The 16,276-nt window shown below is 45.7% G+C and overlaps 1 protein-coding gene across 11 annotated transcripts in view; it reads right to left on the bottom strand.

Moving 5' to 3' along the window:
• Positions 1-16,276, bottom strand: part of FRMD4A (FERM domain containing 4A) — a 567,858-nt gene that overhangs the window by 204,207 nt on the left and 347,375 nt on the right. For all 11 annotated transcript variants that reach the window (XM_075926045.1, XM_075926048.1, XM_075926044.1 and 8 more), the window contains exon 2: positions 7,436-7,501. In XM_075926045.1, coding sequence (XP_075782160.1) covers positions 7,436-7,501 — 66 coding nt within the window. The remainder of the gene's footprint in view (positions 1-7,435; positions 7,502-16,276) is intronic.

The raw sequence follows: 16,276 nt of genomic DNA on the forward strand, positions 1-16,276 counted from the left end.
CCAAATTTGTTATGCAGCTTCCTCTTACTTAAAACAAAGTAAGGGATGTGCCTGGAATGGACTTGCTTCTCAGAAAACCATAGATAAAGGAGAGAGAATCACCAAGCAGGTAAAAGGGGCTGGCTGGGGGCATGCCCCCTCATCCAGAACTGCCATAGCCCCAAGCCTCCCTACCCCTACGTGCCCTTTGGGCGGGGGGTGCAGCTCCCCCTCCCCAATTTGTATCAGGTTGTTCCCCTTCATCAGGGAGAAAGTACACAGTTTGCTTCATTCATCACTCTGGCTGGGGAGCACAGGGGGTATGCGAACCTGGAGCTGCCCCAGCCTGCTCCATGGAGCTGTAGTGGCCATGGAGAGGTGCTTCTCATCTGGCCCCAAGCTGCTGTGGTGAGAGAGGGCTGGGGTAGTCCTCTCTCCCCGGGGCTGCCTGCTCACTGAACCGCTCAGCCCCAGCCCCACCCCAGAGCAATGATTTAATGAAGCAAGTACATTTTTATTTTATTTTCCAAAAAACAAAAATTAATCGTGTTAAGGATCCGAGCAATGCTGAGTGAATCTTCTAACAACAAACAATAATAATCTCTATCTGCATCCATGCTCACCATCCATGTGGCCCATACTAAGATTCTTTGAGGCTTTGGCAGTCCAATCAAGGTGCTGAACATCACTGCATGACTGTAGTGAGCTATCGCACTCTGTCAAGATCGAATTCCCAAAGCAACAGTTGTGGTCAATTTTTCCCCTCCCTTCTTGGGCTGAGGTATAGGCCCATAAAGCATTAGTGTTGAAATACTTTGGATAACTAATTCATAAGATTCTAAGTGGGATCACAACTAATCCACCAACATAAAAAGAGGATACATTTCTCCAATAAATTCTTTATAATAAATAATTCACCCTGTTCTAGAAGCCACCACTTCTTTCAGCAGACCATGGGCATGATATCAGGAACAGAGCTCACTTTGGCTCCAAATTCCACCCAACTATCCAGTCTGGCTGTAGGCACTTGGACAGCCCTGATATCTGCTGGATCCAGAAGGGAAGTAATACATACCCTTCTCATCACATCTGACCCCATTTCCCTCCCCAGATACACACAATCTTCCTCCCTTCAAGCTGCAAGTTCCTTCTGTAACAAGGGTGAGTGATGCGGCAGTGATGCTGCTAAGAGACAGTTCTTTATTGCCCAGTTCCAACTATACGAATCAGGTCAGGATTACAAGAAGACTAATACCTCCACTGACGTGGCAGAAGTCCGTCTTTCACAGATTCCAATAGCACTGTTAGACCTTTCCAGACAGTGACGGTTAGGGCTCTACCAAATTCACAGTCCATTTTAGTCCATTTCACAGTCGTAAGATTTAAAAAATAATATATTTCATGATTTCAACTATTTAAATGGGAAATCTGAAATGTCACAGCATTGTAATTATAAGGGGTTGTGGGAGAGGGGATTGCAAGGTTAATGGGGATGCATGTTGCGGGATGAGTGTTGCGTTACTGCTACTCTGACTTCTGCACTGCTGCTAGCTGCGCTGCTGCCTTCGGAGCTGGGCAGCTGGAGAGCAGTGGTTGCTGGGCAGGATCTTAGCTCTGAAGGCAGAGCCACAGCCAGCACCATGGTATGGTGTAGGGATAGGAAAGTGTAACTGTGCACATGGTTAACCAATGAGCCTGGCTTCATTAGTTAACGCTCATGGTTAAATGTGGGCTCCCAGAACGCACGGGGAGCTGGCTTAAAAGCCAGCTCCCCATGCACACTGGCTTCCTGGGAGCCAACTGCCCTCCTGCACCACTGTCTCTGCAACAGAGGCAGCAGCACAGGTGGTGGGGGGAGGGAAACAAGCGGCAGCCATCTCCCAGCATGCACTAGCTCCCAGAAAGCTCACTGCTGCCCTGCATGTAACCATGTAACCGCTGACATTTTTCAGCTGTTACACAGTTACTCAATTAAACACATTTTAAGATCCCTGGTATGGTATTGCCTTCAGAACTGGGCCCTCAGTCAGCAGCTGCCACTCTCTGGCCACCCAGCTTTGAAGGTAGCAGCACAGAAGTAAGAATGTCAATAATTTATCATGAATAGTGATAGAAATGTAGCCGTGTTAGTCTGGGGTAGCTGAAGCAAAATGCAGGACAATGTAGCACTTCAAAGACTAACAAGATGGTTTATTAGATGATGAGCTTTCGTGGGCCAGACCCACTTCCTCAGATCAAATAGTGGAAGAAAATAGTCACAACCATATATACCAAAGGATACAATTTTAAAAAATGAACACATATGCAAAGGACAAATCACATTTCAGAACAGGAGGGGGATGCGGGGGGGGGGGGGGGGGAAAGGAAGGAAGGTAAGAGTCTGTGAATTGACGATATTAGAGGTGGGGAGAGTGGGTTACCTTCCTTCCCCCCCCCCCCCCCTGCATCCCCCTCCTGTTCTGAAATGTGATTTGTCCTTTGCATATGCGTTCATTTTTTTTAATTGTATCCTTTGGTATATATGGTTGTGACTATTTTCTTCCACTATTTGATCTGAGGAAGTGGGTCTGGCCCACGAAAGCTCATCATCTAATAAACCATCTTGTTAGTCTTTAAAGTGCTACATTGTCCTGCATTTTGCAATAATTTATCATGTCACCCTTATTTCTGCACTGGGGTGGATGAATCTTTTTCATCAGACATAAACATACAGCCGTTAATCCTCAGCTTAAACTTCGGCATCGGGTTACCCAGCAGTAAATATTGCTTTAAAGTGGCATCCTGAAACCCAAGATATGATGCAGAGAGCACTGTAGTTAAACATTGGGCACACACTATCACAGTCTTCTATTTAGCTCAGCTAAGGAATAATAACAATACTTAGAAGTTACATTGTCTTTTTTAGCCAAGGATCTCCAATCAAATTGCCAAATGACCAGTGCCAGATTGTGTTTCCCTTACTCACACTGAGTACCTTAGTCCTCGAGTAATTTCACTGAAAACAATGGGACTAAGCAAGGAGTAAGATGCTGTTCAATCTGCATAAGGGTCTCTCAATCTACCCCCCAAAAACTAAGCCTCAAGACCCCATGGGAAAGGTGGTATTACTCCTGCTTTATAGACAGATAAATGTAAAGAGAAGTCTTGTCCGAATCCACAAAGAAAGTCAGTATCAGAGGCAATAATAAAATCCAGATGTCCTGCTCCCAGCTCTAACTAGATGCAATCTGTACTTAACTTCTCTTTATCAATATTATCTGCCAAATAATAATAAAATGCTAGAGAATTGGAACTCAAGTGAAAGACTTTCAGATCCCGAGATGAAAGGGGCCATGTAAGCCCCAACGTGTTATGTACACAGTTGGGTGAACTCTAAAATTATTAAGGACCCTTTATTCAGTCATTAATTTTCCATGATAAGACTTCTCACTTTACAAATTGGCATATTATTTCAAACTATCCAATGGATGGTTTTGCATTACCCAAACCCAGCCAACAGCTCACTAGCAAACTATTTACTATGATTTACTGGGTTCTTTGCATCATCAAGTTAGGATTATTGGTCATTGCCATTCCAACTCTGTGAGCAATCACTTCGGTCACATGGTGCTGTTTCTGCTTTTTGATTCAATTACTCCACAATTCACCAAATGGTTCAAGATGGCCCCCTGAACATTACCATATGCCAGGGTCGGCCCACAATATTGTGGCACCTGAGGTGGGGAGCTCAAATGACACCCCCACGTCCCCTCGCTTGGGCCAAAACTTTGAAAGGGCTCAATTCTGCCTTCTTCCTGTTCTACTCCTCTCATGGGACTGCTCTGCTACCTACATATGCACCAGCAGCAGACACAATTTTCTACACTCTGAGTCCTAGTGGTGCCTCCCCCCCCCCCCCACAGTCTGATACTTGAGGCGGCTGCCTCAGGTCGCCTCATATTAAGGCCAGACCTGACATATGCACTAATAGTCAGAACACTTTTGCCTTCTGTAAACCTTCTTATAAACAAAATGTTACTGGTACACAGGCAAAGAAACAGAGTCACCAATACTCCCAACTCAAATCCATCAATGTTCTTCCTTGGTACACGCCTGAGTACTTTCCTGAAATATACCACCAGCTGTAACTATGAAACTGTGAGCAGTACCTCATCCATAGGCAGCGGGTGAAGGCCCAGGTGGGGAAGACAAATCCAAGCCCTGCCCCTTCTGCCCAAAGCCACACCCTTTCAGCAACCTCCCTTCTACCCTCTGCCCAGGCCTCTCCCAGCCGGGCTCTGAAACCCACCCCTCTCCCTAGGCTTCAGAGCCCCAGCTCAAGCCAGAACTGCAATGTCAAAGTGCGGTCTACAGCACTATTTTTAGAGCATTAGCACAAGCCCACAAATATAAATCTGTCAACCCAGGCTGGGAGGTTTGCCATCCAAATAGGATCTTGAACACCTACATCCCTTTTGAAAATGGGGCTTAGGTGCATTAAAAAATGTTATCCTTTATTTTTTGTTGCCTACGATTTTTGAACAACCATCCAGAGCCACCTACAAATCAGTGCTGAAATGCATTTCCTGTGATTCAAACTGGTTCCAGAAGTCCCCATTCATCTTCTCCCTCTTTGCCATAGCAAAGCAAACACTCGTCTTGCCCACCCCAAGCTTATCAGCCGCCGGACATTAATGTGAGTGCTATGGGAAATTTCATTTCCTGCATCTAGTGCTGCTTGTAACAAGCCTAGTAGCATATTTGTAAGAGGAACGTCAGTTAAAAATTCTTATTATTAACCCTTTGGAGATTTCCGAGAGACAGGCCAGAATTTCCAGAGGGCTGAGCAGCTGCTATCAGGTCCTGATTTTTAAGAAATCTCCCGATTTAGATACCTAAATAAGTAGCCAGATTTTTCATAAGAATTTAACACTCAGCAACTTGCATTGGGAATGTTTTGTCAGAACTTTCCAGCTTAGGGAATTACAAACAAACAAACAAACAATCCCCAAAACAAACAAAAAAAACAAAAAACAAAAACAGAAAACATTTTTTAAAAACCTACCAACATTTTTTTAAAACAAACTTTTTTTTTGGTTTCTGGCTTTTCTATGGGAAACTGTAACATTTTCATGGGAAGTTTTGAGGATAGAAACTTTAAAAAAAAATTTAGGAAAAATAATTGGCATTTTCCCACCAGCTTCATTCCTTTGAAAGATCTACCCCTAATTGTGGGTGCTGAACACTTTTGACAGTCTGGTTCAGTTTCTATCTTTCTGTATCTACACAGCGATAGAGCTTCGTGTCCAAGAAATTGGCACATTTGTGGAAATAAGTTAAATTTTAGAAATGAATTCAAGTCAGTGAATGAATTCTACAAAGTGAGCTAGCGGATCTATATAAATTAAGAAAATCTTAGCAGAGTCTACACTTCATATTCCTGTATACCTGACTATTAAGAGAGGGAGATGAAGAATATCTTGTGGAGCATCAAATTGTTACATGTGCTGCTGTACCTGAAAGAGATGATGAATTCAGGCACTGATCCTGCCCAACGTAGGTGGGGAGTGTTACACATGTCAGGGAAAGATAAAATGGTGCTAAACAGGGCAGGGAACCCAGCGTGTATTAATGAGAGCTGGGCTAACTGGTTCCCGAATGATTCCTGCTGGATAGGGCGTGCACGGTGAAGCAAGGGGTTGTAATTCTGCCATTCATTTGCAAGATGAGGATCAAAGATAAGCACAGATTTCCTCAGACATTCCTGCTACCTTCTGCACACCCCTGGCCAATTTACTACTCTGAGTAAGGGGACAAGTGTATGAGGGAGTGAGGCCAGAAGGTGACTCCCATTCAGTGTGAAGACCATGTGCCCACGCATCACCTCCTCCACTCACACGATGCTGCAGGTCAATCACCTCACATAGCCTCCCATGACCTTTGTGGGACCAGGACCTCAGTCAGTAAGCAGGGAGCAGAAGGGCCTAGAGGTTCCTAGTCGCTGCAGCAGGTGGGCGCACACGTGCTCTGCTAGTAACATGACATCCCTTCATTAGTTTTAGGATGTGGACCCTGTAGGCTGCTGGCCTGTTCCCTCCGCCCAGCAAGGCATGTCACCACCACACCTTGAGGCTGGATCAGGCCTCTGTCCCAGGATCCCAGCTGTACTTCTTCCACATCATACTAGTACAGCACTTCCACCATCCCTTCCCCCAGCCTGGACTCTTCTATGGGTGTCCATCTGCCTATTCCACTCCACAGGCTGTTTGCATGAGAGAGCCTCCTGCGAGTGCCAGCCTGCTTCAGTAGCAGTCTCCCCCTGACCCAAAGGACCAGCCCCGCATGATAGGTCAAACCTGGGACCTCAGCGTGAATGCCAAGAAAAGCTCCCTTCCCTATAACATGCAGTATGGACTTTCCACTCCTGTTTTTCTAGGAGGAGCTTAAGCCGGACAGCTGAGGTACATTCAGAATCCCCAAAGCATACAGAGTGAAACCTGTACAAAAACCAGCCTCCCACAGAAGCTTCACAGGTCTTAAGCAATTATGGTAAGCGATCCCAGAGATTTCCAATTTGCTGCTGAGTTATCTCTCATCAAGTGGCTGGGCTTAGTTTTGAGGTCAGAATATACATTTTAGGGATGGGGGTGACGTCTTTTGTACAACACCCTGTACAATAAAGCTCTGATCCTGATGGAGCCCCTTGGGCGGCTACTCCACAACAGTACAGAGGAAGGCGAGACAGCAGCCACAGATTTAAAACAGACAACTAGCTGGGAGAAGTACATTCAAATCTCAGTAATCAGAGGAATTAAATAGCTATAGTTGGATTACACACGTTTCAGGGATATCCATGAACCCTAGTAGGTATCTTCTAAAATAAATCACCTCTTACAGTTCCATATGTTGCCTTTTATCCTGAAGGATGTACTATACACTTAAACTGGCATGAAACCACATATGTGCAGGTCACTTTATCCATGACTGAAGGACTGCCATCCCCGACAGCTGTTTAACATTTTAGGAAGTGAAGATCAGGGTGCGTGCAATTGACAGGGCAGAGGGAATTTTAGGTAGGCAGAATGTTGTTCCTGGAGCTGAAGTTAGGCCAGGACATGATGGTTAATGCCTCAGAAGGTGTCATGGGATTATTAAGGACCCCAAGCAGCCCTGATTTTGGTTTTGTATCCCTCCCAAAAGACACTGGCCCCAGCTCCATTTTAGACAACTGGTCCTGCTCCAACAGAGCATAGAGAGCCACCTAATGAATCATTTCCCACACTTCTTACAGAAGCCTGACTATTTCCCATTCTCCAAAGCCCTGGCCCAAGCTGATGCTACTTAGCTTGCAAGAACCAAGAGGATCCCAGCTCAGATCAGCTGAAGAGCTGAGAGCTTGTTACAAGCCTAATGGACTGACATGGCACAGAATTCAGAGTTGTGGCAAACACTCCCATCAGTGGAGATAATGTATTACCTGCACGAGAAGCTCTAGCTTCCTGTCATCAAGGAGGTGCACTTGACATCGGCGGCCCTCCGTCATCTGCAAGAGAGAAGCAAAGCATGTTTCAGGATGCTTCATTTACAGGCTTGGCGAACATCAAGAGCTGCCGCTAAAGCCCTGCAGCCAGCAAAGGTTTTCATTCATTAGTTTCCCTTCCCTGTCACCAGGAAAAGAAGCACTTGCATGAGACAAATTAAAAACACCCTACCAAATTGAACTGAACAGTGCGGCTTGACTTAGCTACAGAGGACGGAAGTGAAAAATGAGGCCAGGGTGTGGAGTGAACAAGAGAGACTGATAATCCCTCACAGGCTACAGGAGGCAGCCCTGATATTTCATACATTGGCCCCTATCTTCAGTGTTGGGCACCAGTGGCAGGAGAAACTGCTGTACAAGTTATAAGGAAGTGGTTGATCATGAGAGCAAAGATTCAACCATAGCTGAAATAGTTTATAAGCAGGTAGGTCAAGGTTATCCTGGCTGAAATTCTAATGAATTTACTGGCATTGCACTAGGGATGAATGAAGGGAATACAAACCAGCAACTCTAACAATTTAAATCACCCCATGAAAATCCATTATTTAAATAATGGATTTTAGTCAAGTTTTCCCTTTGCACTTATTTTCTAAAGAAAGGTATGGTCTCATTGGTTGATATAACCATTAAAATGTGCTGATTTACAACAAAATAGAGGATTTACATTAGATTAGGCACATTATTTTGCTACATGGGAAATAAACTAACTATATACATTTATGTAGCATAATATTAACAGATAAGTGTCCATTTTAATGTTAGAAACTGATGAATGATATATTGCTTATTTACTAGATAATCAACCCTTTGCTTATGATCTGTGTCAAGCTACTGCAGTAGGATGGTAACTGGAATTTAATTAAACCCACAAAACAGCATATAAAATTTATTTTTATTAAAGAAAACAACCTAAAGTGTTTAGGATATATAAACTTTTCTTATGAAAATATGTTTCACATTACAACTAAATGATTTATTAAAAAGCGGGATTAACTGTAGTCAGTGAATTAAACTGATTATTTTAGGTCAACCTGGGAAAATTTTCAACTATGCCTAAATGAAAGTGATAGGAGCTTAACTTCCTATTTGCCTAAGTCTTTTGAAAATGAGACAGTCTCCTTAAGTTTCTTAGGCTGACCAATTGTGCAGTATTTATAAAGCTTGACCTCAAAAGTTAGATGAGTTCTTCCTTGATACTTTCTTTATATAGAAAAGCAGCTTTTATCTGAAAGCATTAGACAGAGGCTTCTGGGTTCAGCACCTTTATTTTTTTATTTAAACATTTTAAAGGGATTATAATAATCTTCGGCCTTCCCACATTTTGTATCACATTCAAATTTTAAACATAAACCTGTTTAAAATTAAACAAAAAATTACTATTTCAATAAAATAAAAAATTCGAATTAAAAAAATTGATTTTTAAATTAGGCCAAAAATCCTCAAATTTTTCCCACCCTGACATATATGTGAAGCGTACTGTAGGTTCTTTAGCAGCTCACGCACAAGTTTCATAGTATCAGTACATTCCTATGCTTCACTTTGTTTCTGAGCTTGGCATCACCATGCAATGAATTGGCTAATGGGCTTGGGTATTGTTTCCCTCTCCTGGAGAGAATCAGAATTTTTTTAAGTGACTACCATAAAGGTGGCTCACTACTTGTGAGCACAAATGGAGATCTTCCATGAGCTCATATGGGAAGAATAGTTTGGAGGAGAAGCCGAGGTCTAGTCCTGCTGTTGTACATAAGAACAGCCATACTGGGTCAGTTTATGGTCCATCTAGCCCAGTATCCTGTCTGCTGACAGTGGCCAATGCCAGATGCTCCAGAGGGAAGGAACACAACAGGTAATCCTCACGTGATCCCTCCCCCGTCACACATTTCCAGACAAACAGAGGCTAGGGACACCATTCCTACCCGTCCTGGCTAATAGCCATTGATGGACCTAACTTCCATGAATCTATGTAGCTCTTTTTTTAACCCTGTTAAAGTCCTAGCCTTCACCACATCCTCTGGCAAGGAGTTCCAGAGGTTAACTGTGTGCTGAGTGAAGAAAAATTTCCTTTTGTTTGTTTAAAACCTGGAAGTTTGTTTGTTGTCTGGAAGATCAGCATGGCTGAGGTGTGCAGCACTAGGATAGATGGGAAGTTCCTACATGGACAGGGATTTCTTACAGAATTTTCCCTAAGATGAAGACCCCAGACCAAGTGAATTATGTGTGTCGTCCCCCCCCTTTCTGGTGCAACAGGTGCAAAAGGCACGGCTACCAAACTAGTTATGAGCTATGACATTCTGGAAATGGCCATATTCTTGCTTGTTTCCAATTCCACGAGGACACTGACATCTACTTTCGAGCAACAAAAGTAAAACAAGTCTAGTAGTGCATTGGAACGAGAAGCAGGAGCATTTTATGGCACATTTTAAGAGAGAACTGATCCAACACGTTCTGGCTCCACTGAGGCTGCTGTGTTTCACCCTCTGCAATGTTGCTATTCCACAGTGTCTGCTCCACTGGGTTGGTCCCGCTGTGGTCTCTCAGCAGATGATCCAAGGCGCCACTTTGGATCATCACATCACAAGAGAAAACAATGTCAATGCCCAACAGATGGAACCAGGGATCTGGAGGTCACTAACCATTAACAACTGCTCAGCAGCGGTGGCTTTTTAATGGGAGAGCCTGCAAAGAGTGGAACCAGGTCCTTAAACTCCATCAGTAAGATCTTGCTACTACAGGAGAGCTCAAAGCAGAAAAGGGGGATGAGGACTTACTTTCCCCTTTGCTACTAAAAGCACTTGGGCTGTGTCTAGACTGCATCCCTTTTCCGTAAAAGGGATGCAAATTAGACACATCGCAATTGCAAATGAAGCAGGGATTTAAATCCCCCCTGCTTCATTTGCATAAACATGGCTGCCACTTTTTTCTGGCTCGGAGCTTTGCCAGAAAAAAGCGCCAGTCTAGACGAGGATCTTTTGGAAAATAAAGCCTTTTCCGAAAGATCCCTTATTACTCTTAAAAAAAGGAATAAGGGATCTTTCAGAAAAGGCTTTATTTTCCGAAAGATCCGCGTCTAGACTGGCGCTTTTTTCCGGCAAAGCTCCGTGCCGAAAAAAAGTGGCAGCCATTTTTATGCTAATAAAGTGGGGGAGATTTAAATCCCCGCTTCATTAGCAATTGCGATACGTCTAATTTGCATCCCTTTTACGAAAAAGGGATGCAATCTAGACACAGCCTTGGAGTATTCCAAGGGGGAGAGGGAAAGAAGATGAAGAAAGAAAGGGTTCTGGGTAGAAGACCAGAATGCACGACAGTGAAGGGAAACACATTTGAGCATAAGAGATCATTCATTACCAGGGACCCTAGAAATCCGTTTGCCAGGAAGTTACTGTTTTTGCATTTTGTAGGGAAAAAAATCATATACAAGGAGAACCCCATTTATCTGAGCTCCCGTTATCCGGCTCTCTGGATTAACCAAACTGGGGCTGACAACTGAATTGCAATTCTATTACTTTTATTTTATTATAATGACTGATGGGCATGGTTAGGCTTTGAACATGCTTAAAACTATAAAATCTGCCAATAAAACATTATGTTCAATTAATAGCTATATATTTGCGGCTTGAGAAATTAAAGTTCAGCGTTTTGTTTTAAACATGGAAAAACACAGATTCTTATATCACTTTATCAGAGAATTTGGGGGGCTTTATCACAGAAAACAAGGATCACTGTTTATAAATACTTTGAACATTCGACTTTGTTTTGAACTAGGCAGGAAATTATGCACCAGAGTGTCACTGTAACACTGTTGGATTTATTAACTTTCACACACAGCTCAAGAATTGTACCTGCTGCTTGCCAGGGAGAGCGTCTGTTTGGATTTTGTTAATTTGAGGCAGGGCTTTAGGCTCAGATCCTTTGAGGAGTTTAGGCTTCTAACTTCCAATGGATGTCGGAAGCCGAAATATTTTAAGGATATGGGCTTTTAGTGCCTATGTATTTGCAAGAGTGTTGTAAGTAAGTCCTGAGAAATACAATTTCAGCTGGAATACTGTGTCCACTTCTGGACACCAGACCTAGGGAAACATGTGGATGCACTGGAGAAAGTCCAGAGGAGAGCAAAAAAAAAAAAAAAAAAAAAAAGATTAAAGATTAAAGGTCTAGAAACATGACCTACGAGGAAAGAGTGAAAAAACTGGATTTGTTTAGTCTGGAAAAGAGAAGACTGAGAGGAGGACATGGTAACAGTCTTCAAGTACATAAAAGGTTGTTAGAAAGAGGAGGGTGATAAATCATTCTCATTACTCACTGAGGACAGGATGAGAAGTAATGGGCTTACATTGCAGCAAGGGAGATTTAGGTTGGACATTAGGAAAATCTTCCTGTCAGAGTAGTTAAGCCCGGGAACAAATTACCTAGGAACGTTGTGGAATTTCCATCATTAGAGGTTTTTAAGAACAGGTTAGATAAACACCTGTCAGGGATGGTCTAGACCAGTGGTTTTCAAACTATTTACCACTGTGGGTCACATATGCAGTGTGTTTCTATGTGTTTTATTATATCAGAGGCAGTGTATATGTGTTATATCAGCGGTGCCCAACCCGCGTTCCTGGGGGGTCGCAGCCCTTTGATCCCAGCTGGCCGGTATTTTCTTTTCCAGGCTCGATGCCCGACGTACACGCGGTGGGGGTAGAGGGACTGGCAGGGGAGCGGACCAGCGCTTTAAATTAAAGGGGCCGCAACAAAATGTTCCTGCCGTTGTTGGTTTTTTGCTCAACAAAATTTTCCTGAGGGTCGCAAATTAGAAAAGGTTGAGCACCACTGTATTACAGTAAAACTCCATTAGTCCGGCATCCAATGCTCCGGGACTCCTGATGGTCTGGCACCATCAGGAACCCGGAAGTGCTGGGGCAGCCGGACAGGCTTCCCCCATTCAGCTACTGCTGAAACTGACCAGCAGCTGAATCGGGGAAGCCGGGAGCAGAGCAGCTGGGGTGCTGCCGGGTTGGTCCGGTAGCGCTGCCCCTCAGGGCTGCGGGACCAACCTGGCAGCACCCCAGCTGCTCTTGGGGACGCCTGGGGCAGAGCAGCTGGAGTGCTGCTGGGTTGGTCCCGCAGCACCAAAGGACAGCGATGCGGGACCATCCCGGCAGGACCCCAGCTGCTCTGCCCCAGGGGTCCCCGATTCAGCCGCTGCTGAAACAGATCAGCGGCTGATTCCAGGAAGCCCGGGGCAGAGCAGCTCTGCCCAGGGCTTCCTGGAATAAGCCGCTGATCTGTTTCAGCAGCGGCTGACTTGGGGACCCCTGGGGCAGAGCAGCTGGGGTGCTGCTGGGTTGGTCTTGTAGGGCCGTACCTCAGCGCTACGGGAGCAACCGGGCAGTACCCCAGCTGCTCTGTCCCAGGTGTCCCCAAGAGCAGCTGGAGTGCTGCTGGGTTGGTGCCGTAGCTCCGCCCCTCGGCGCTGCGGGACCAACCCGGCAGCACCCCAGCTGCTCTATTGCAGGCATCCCCGATTCAGCTGCTGCTGAAACTGACCTGCAGCGGCTGAATCAGGGACTCCTGGGGCAGAGCCTGACTGTCGTAAGGGGGGGCTATGAGGGGTCTGGGGTGGCATCCCCTCCCACCCCACTCCAGACCCCTCATAGCCCCCCCTTCTGATAGTCCGGCATATCTGATAATCCGGCACCCCCTGGGTCCTAAAGGTGCCGGATTATCGGAAGGTTACTGTATATGGAGAAGAGAAACTAGGGATGCTAGTTATTGTGTAACTGAACAGTCGTGCAACAGCATGAAATCTTAGCAGTTATATGACTATTTGATAGTCCCCAGAAGCAGGGCCAGCAGCCAATGCGCTCCCAGGCGCACTCCCGGGGAGCACCCTGCCACCCCATGCTGCAGCCTCTCTATCAGAGGCAACAGTGCAGGGTGGAAGGCGAGAGCTGGTGTGCCAGGGAGCCAGTTTAAAAACGAGCTCTCTGTGCAGATCAGCTGTCTGCTTGAGTCTGTGGCAGCAGCCCCTGTCTGCAGCGGGTCCAAGCTCCCCATGGACAGAGGTTGGTCCACGGCAGCAGACTCTGTTTGTGGGGAGCTCAGACCTCCTCGGACAGGGCTGTTGTCAGACCAGCTTCTGTCCATGGCAAGCCTGGGCTGCCCTGGACAGAGGCTGCTTTGCAGCAGCCTCCCTTGGACCCCCCATGTGCTGTTGCCTCTGATAGAGGCAGCAGCGTGGAGGGGCGGGGGCCAGGCAGCACTGGTTCCTGCCTGCCCCCTTTCGCTGCCTCTGTAGAACACAGCAAATGGGGGGCAGATGGATCTGCAGAGCCAGCACGCACAGGGAGCCTGTCTGAAAGCCAGCTCCCTGTGTGTTATCAGCTCCAACCTGCCCCCCTCAACCTCTATGCTGATGCCTCTCTATCACAGGCAGCAGTGTGAGGGGGAGGGGAGCAGGCGGATCTGGTGTTTGTGGGGAGCTGGCTTTTAAGCCAGCTCCTATGGGCACTGTCTCCCTCTCCCTTTTCCCCCGACATGCTTAACCGATAAGCCCAGGTTTATCGACTACACATTGGCATCCCTAAGAGAAACACATTTGAGCATAAGAGATTGTGTTTCTCTTCACCATACGTATATAATGCAGTGTGATGTAGAGGGTAAAGTACTAGATTCAATTCCTGGCTCTATTGCTAGTACGGTTGGTGACCACAGACAAGACACCTCACATCTTTACCTCAGTTTTTCCACTTGTAGAATGGGGATAACTATACTGACCTCGTTTGCCAAGTGCTTTGAGATCTAGGGATGACAAGTACTATGTGAGAGCTACATACACATTTGTTCATCCCAGAGTAGTTCATCACAACAGAAAGTAAATTCCTCTTAAAAGTTAGTTACTGACTCTCTTAGATCTTTACCTTTTGCATAAAGGAAAGATTTTTCTAGCTACTTTTGACATCAACATAAAGCTTTACATCTCTTTTGGCGATGGCTGTCCAAATATTTACACAGTGCATTTCTCAGGAAAGTACACAGAGAGGCTGGCAGCTGTTTTGCGCTCCTATGTGAACCATTTTAGCAGCTCACCTCTTCTCCATTCATTTGGACTCCTAACGCCAAACACTGACTTCAAGAATCCTCTAGATTGTCCCCAGCATACTCTGGAGGCATACCTTAACAGTTACATTGTAGTCACAGCTCAGCCTGCCAGTAAATTACCGTGAGTGTGCACCGCTCACAGAACTCTTGGATCCAACACAAATAATGTTATTTTTTTAAAAAAAGAAACAGCTGCAAATGATCCTTTTTCAGCGGCTCTTCCAAAAAAAAAAATCCTGTAGGTGAAACCTGCCACACTAAATAACTCAAAGGCACAAAATGCAAATGCTATCCACAGTGTCAGTTCTATAAATATCCCTGGCACATTTCATTAGCAGTTGTCTGCAGAAACAAAGAGGATACAATATATTCTTCCATGGCTCAAAAAAAAAAAATATTATCGGAATATTTCCTAGATGCTTGCTGCATTTACAGGAGGTAATTACTGTACTGAATTCACAAAAAACTATGTCACAGGAGCCTGTTGTTTGGACGGATCCATAAAAGGAAGGAGGAGGGAAAGACTGGGGCCTTGATTGAAGAGATACTACTGGCTTAAATACCATGCTCCTGTCTGAAAGCTTTTAACTAACTGGTGGTCCTGGGACTCCTAAATTGTTAGATCTGGAAGGGTACGTCTACACTACAACGTTAATTCTAACTAACTTAGTTCGAATTAACTAATTCGAACTAAGTTAGTTAGAATTAACGTTGTAGTTAGTTAGAATTAACGTTGTAGTTAATTCGAACTAATTTAGTTCGAATTAGTTAATTCGAACTAAGCTAATTCGAACTAACGCATCTAGAACTAAAAACTAGTTCGAATTAGCGTTTTGCTAATTCGAACTAGCGCGTCCACATTAAGTGGACCCTGAACCAGGCTTAAGGATGGCCGGAAGCAGTGCCGGCAGGGCATCAGAGGAGGACTTAGAGCGTGGAGATGCTGTCTCAGGGTAGCCGAGGGCTGTGCTTAAAGGGTCCCGACCCCCACCCCGGACAGGCAGTTCTCAGGGGTGCCCCGCTTGCAAAGCAGTCCTGGCTTGGAGTGCCCTGAGTGCCCACACTGGGCACATCACAGCACTCGGCCATCAGCCCGGCTGCACTTGCCGCAGGCTGCCATCTGGGGAGAGGGGGCAATTGGGGGGCTGCAGGAGAGCTTCCACCCCCAGAAGCCCGCAGAGCCAAAATGGAATCTGTCTTTATTGAACAAAACTGGGGGAGACTGGGAAAAGGAGGTGGGAGAGGGGAAGAGAGAGGCTGGGAGAGGAGAGGGCAACTAAAATGATCAGGGGTTGGGAACAGGTCCCATATGAAGAGAGGCTAAAGAGACTGGGACTTTTCAGCTTAGAAAAGAGGAGACGGAGGGGGGACAGGATAGAGGTCTCTAAAAGCAGGAGTTGGGTGGAGACGGTGCATACAGAAAAGTTCTTCATTAGTTCCCATAAAGAAGGACTAGAGGACACCAAAGGAAAGGAATGGGTAGCAGGCTTCAAACTAGTAACAGAAAGCCGCTGGGAGCCGCCAGCCTGGTCCCGAGAAGAGGGGGAGGGCTGGGGGGCATCGGGTGGGTGGCTCGATCCTTGCCAGGTGCAGGGTCTGCTGGCTGGGTGCTGGCAGGCTTGCACCTGGCACGGGCACCGTAGCCAGCCCGTGCCCCTTAAAGGGGTCCGGGGCCGGGAGGGGGGCAGTAGA

The sequence above is a fragment of the Pelodiscus sinensis genome, chromosome 1 (assembly GCF_049634645.1).
Source record: "Pelodiscus sinensis isolate JC-2024 chromosome 1, ASM4963464v1, whole genome shotgun sequence".
NCBI classification, from domain to species: domain Eukaryota; kingdom Metazoa; phylum Chordata; order Testudines; family Trionychidae; genus Pelodiscus; species Pelodiscus sinensis.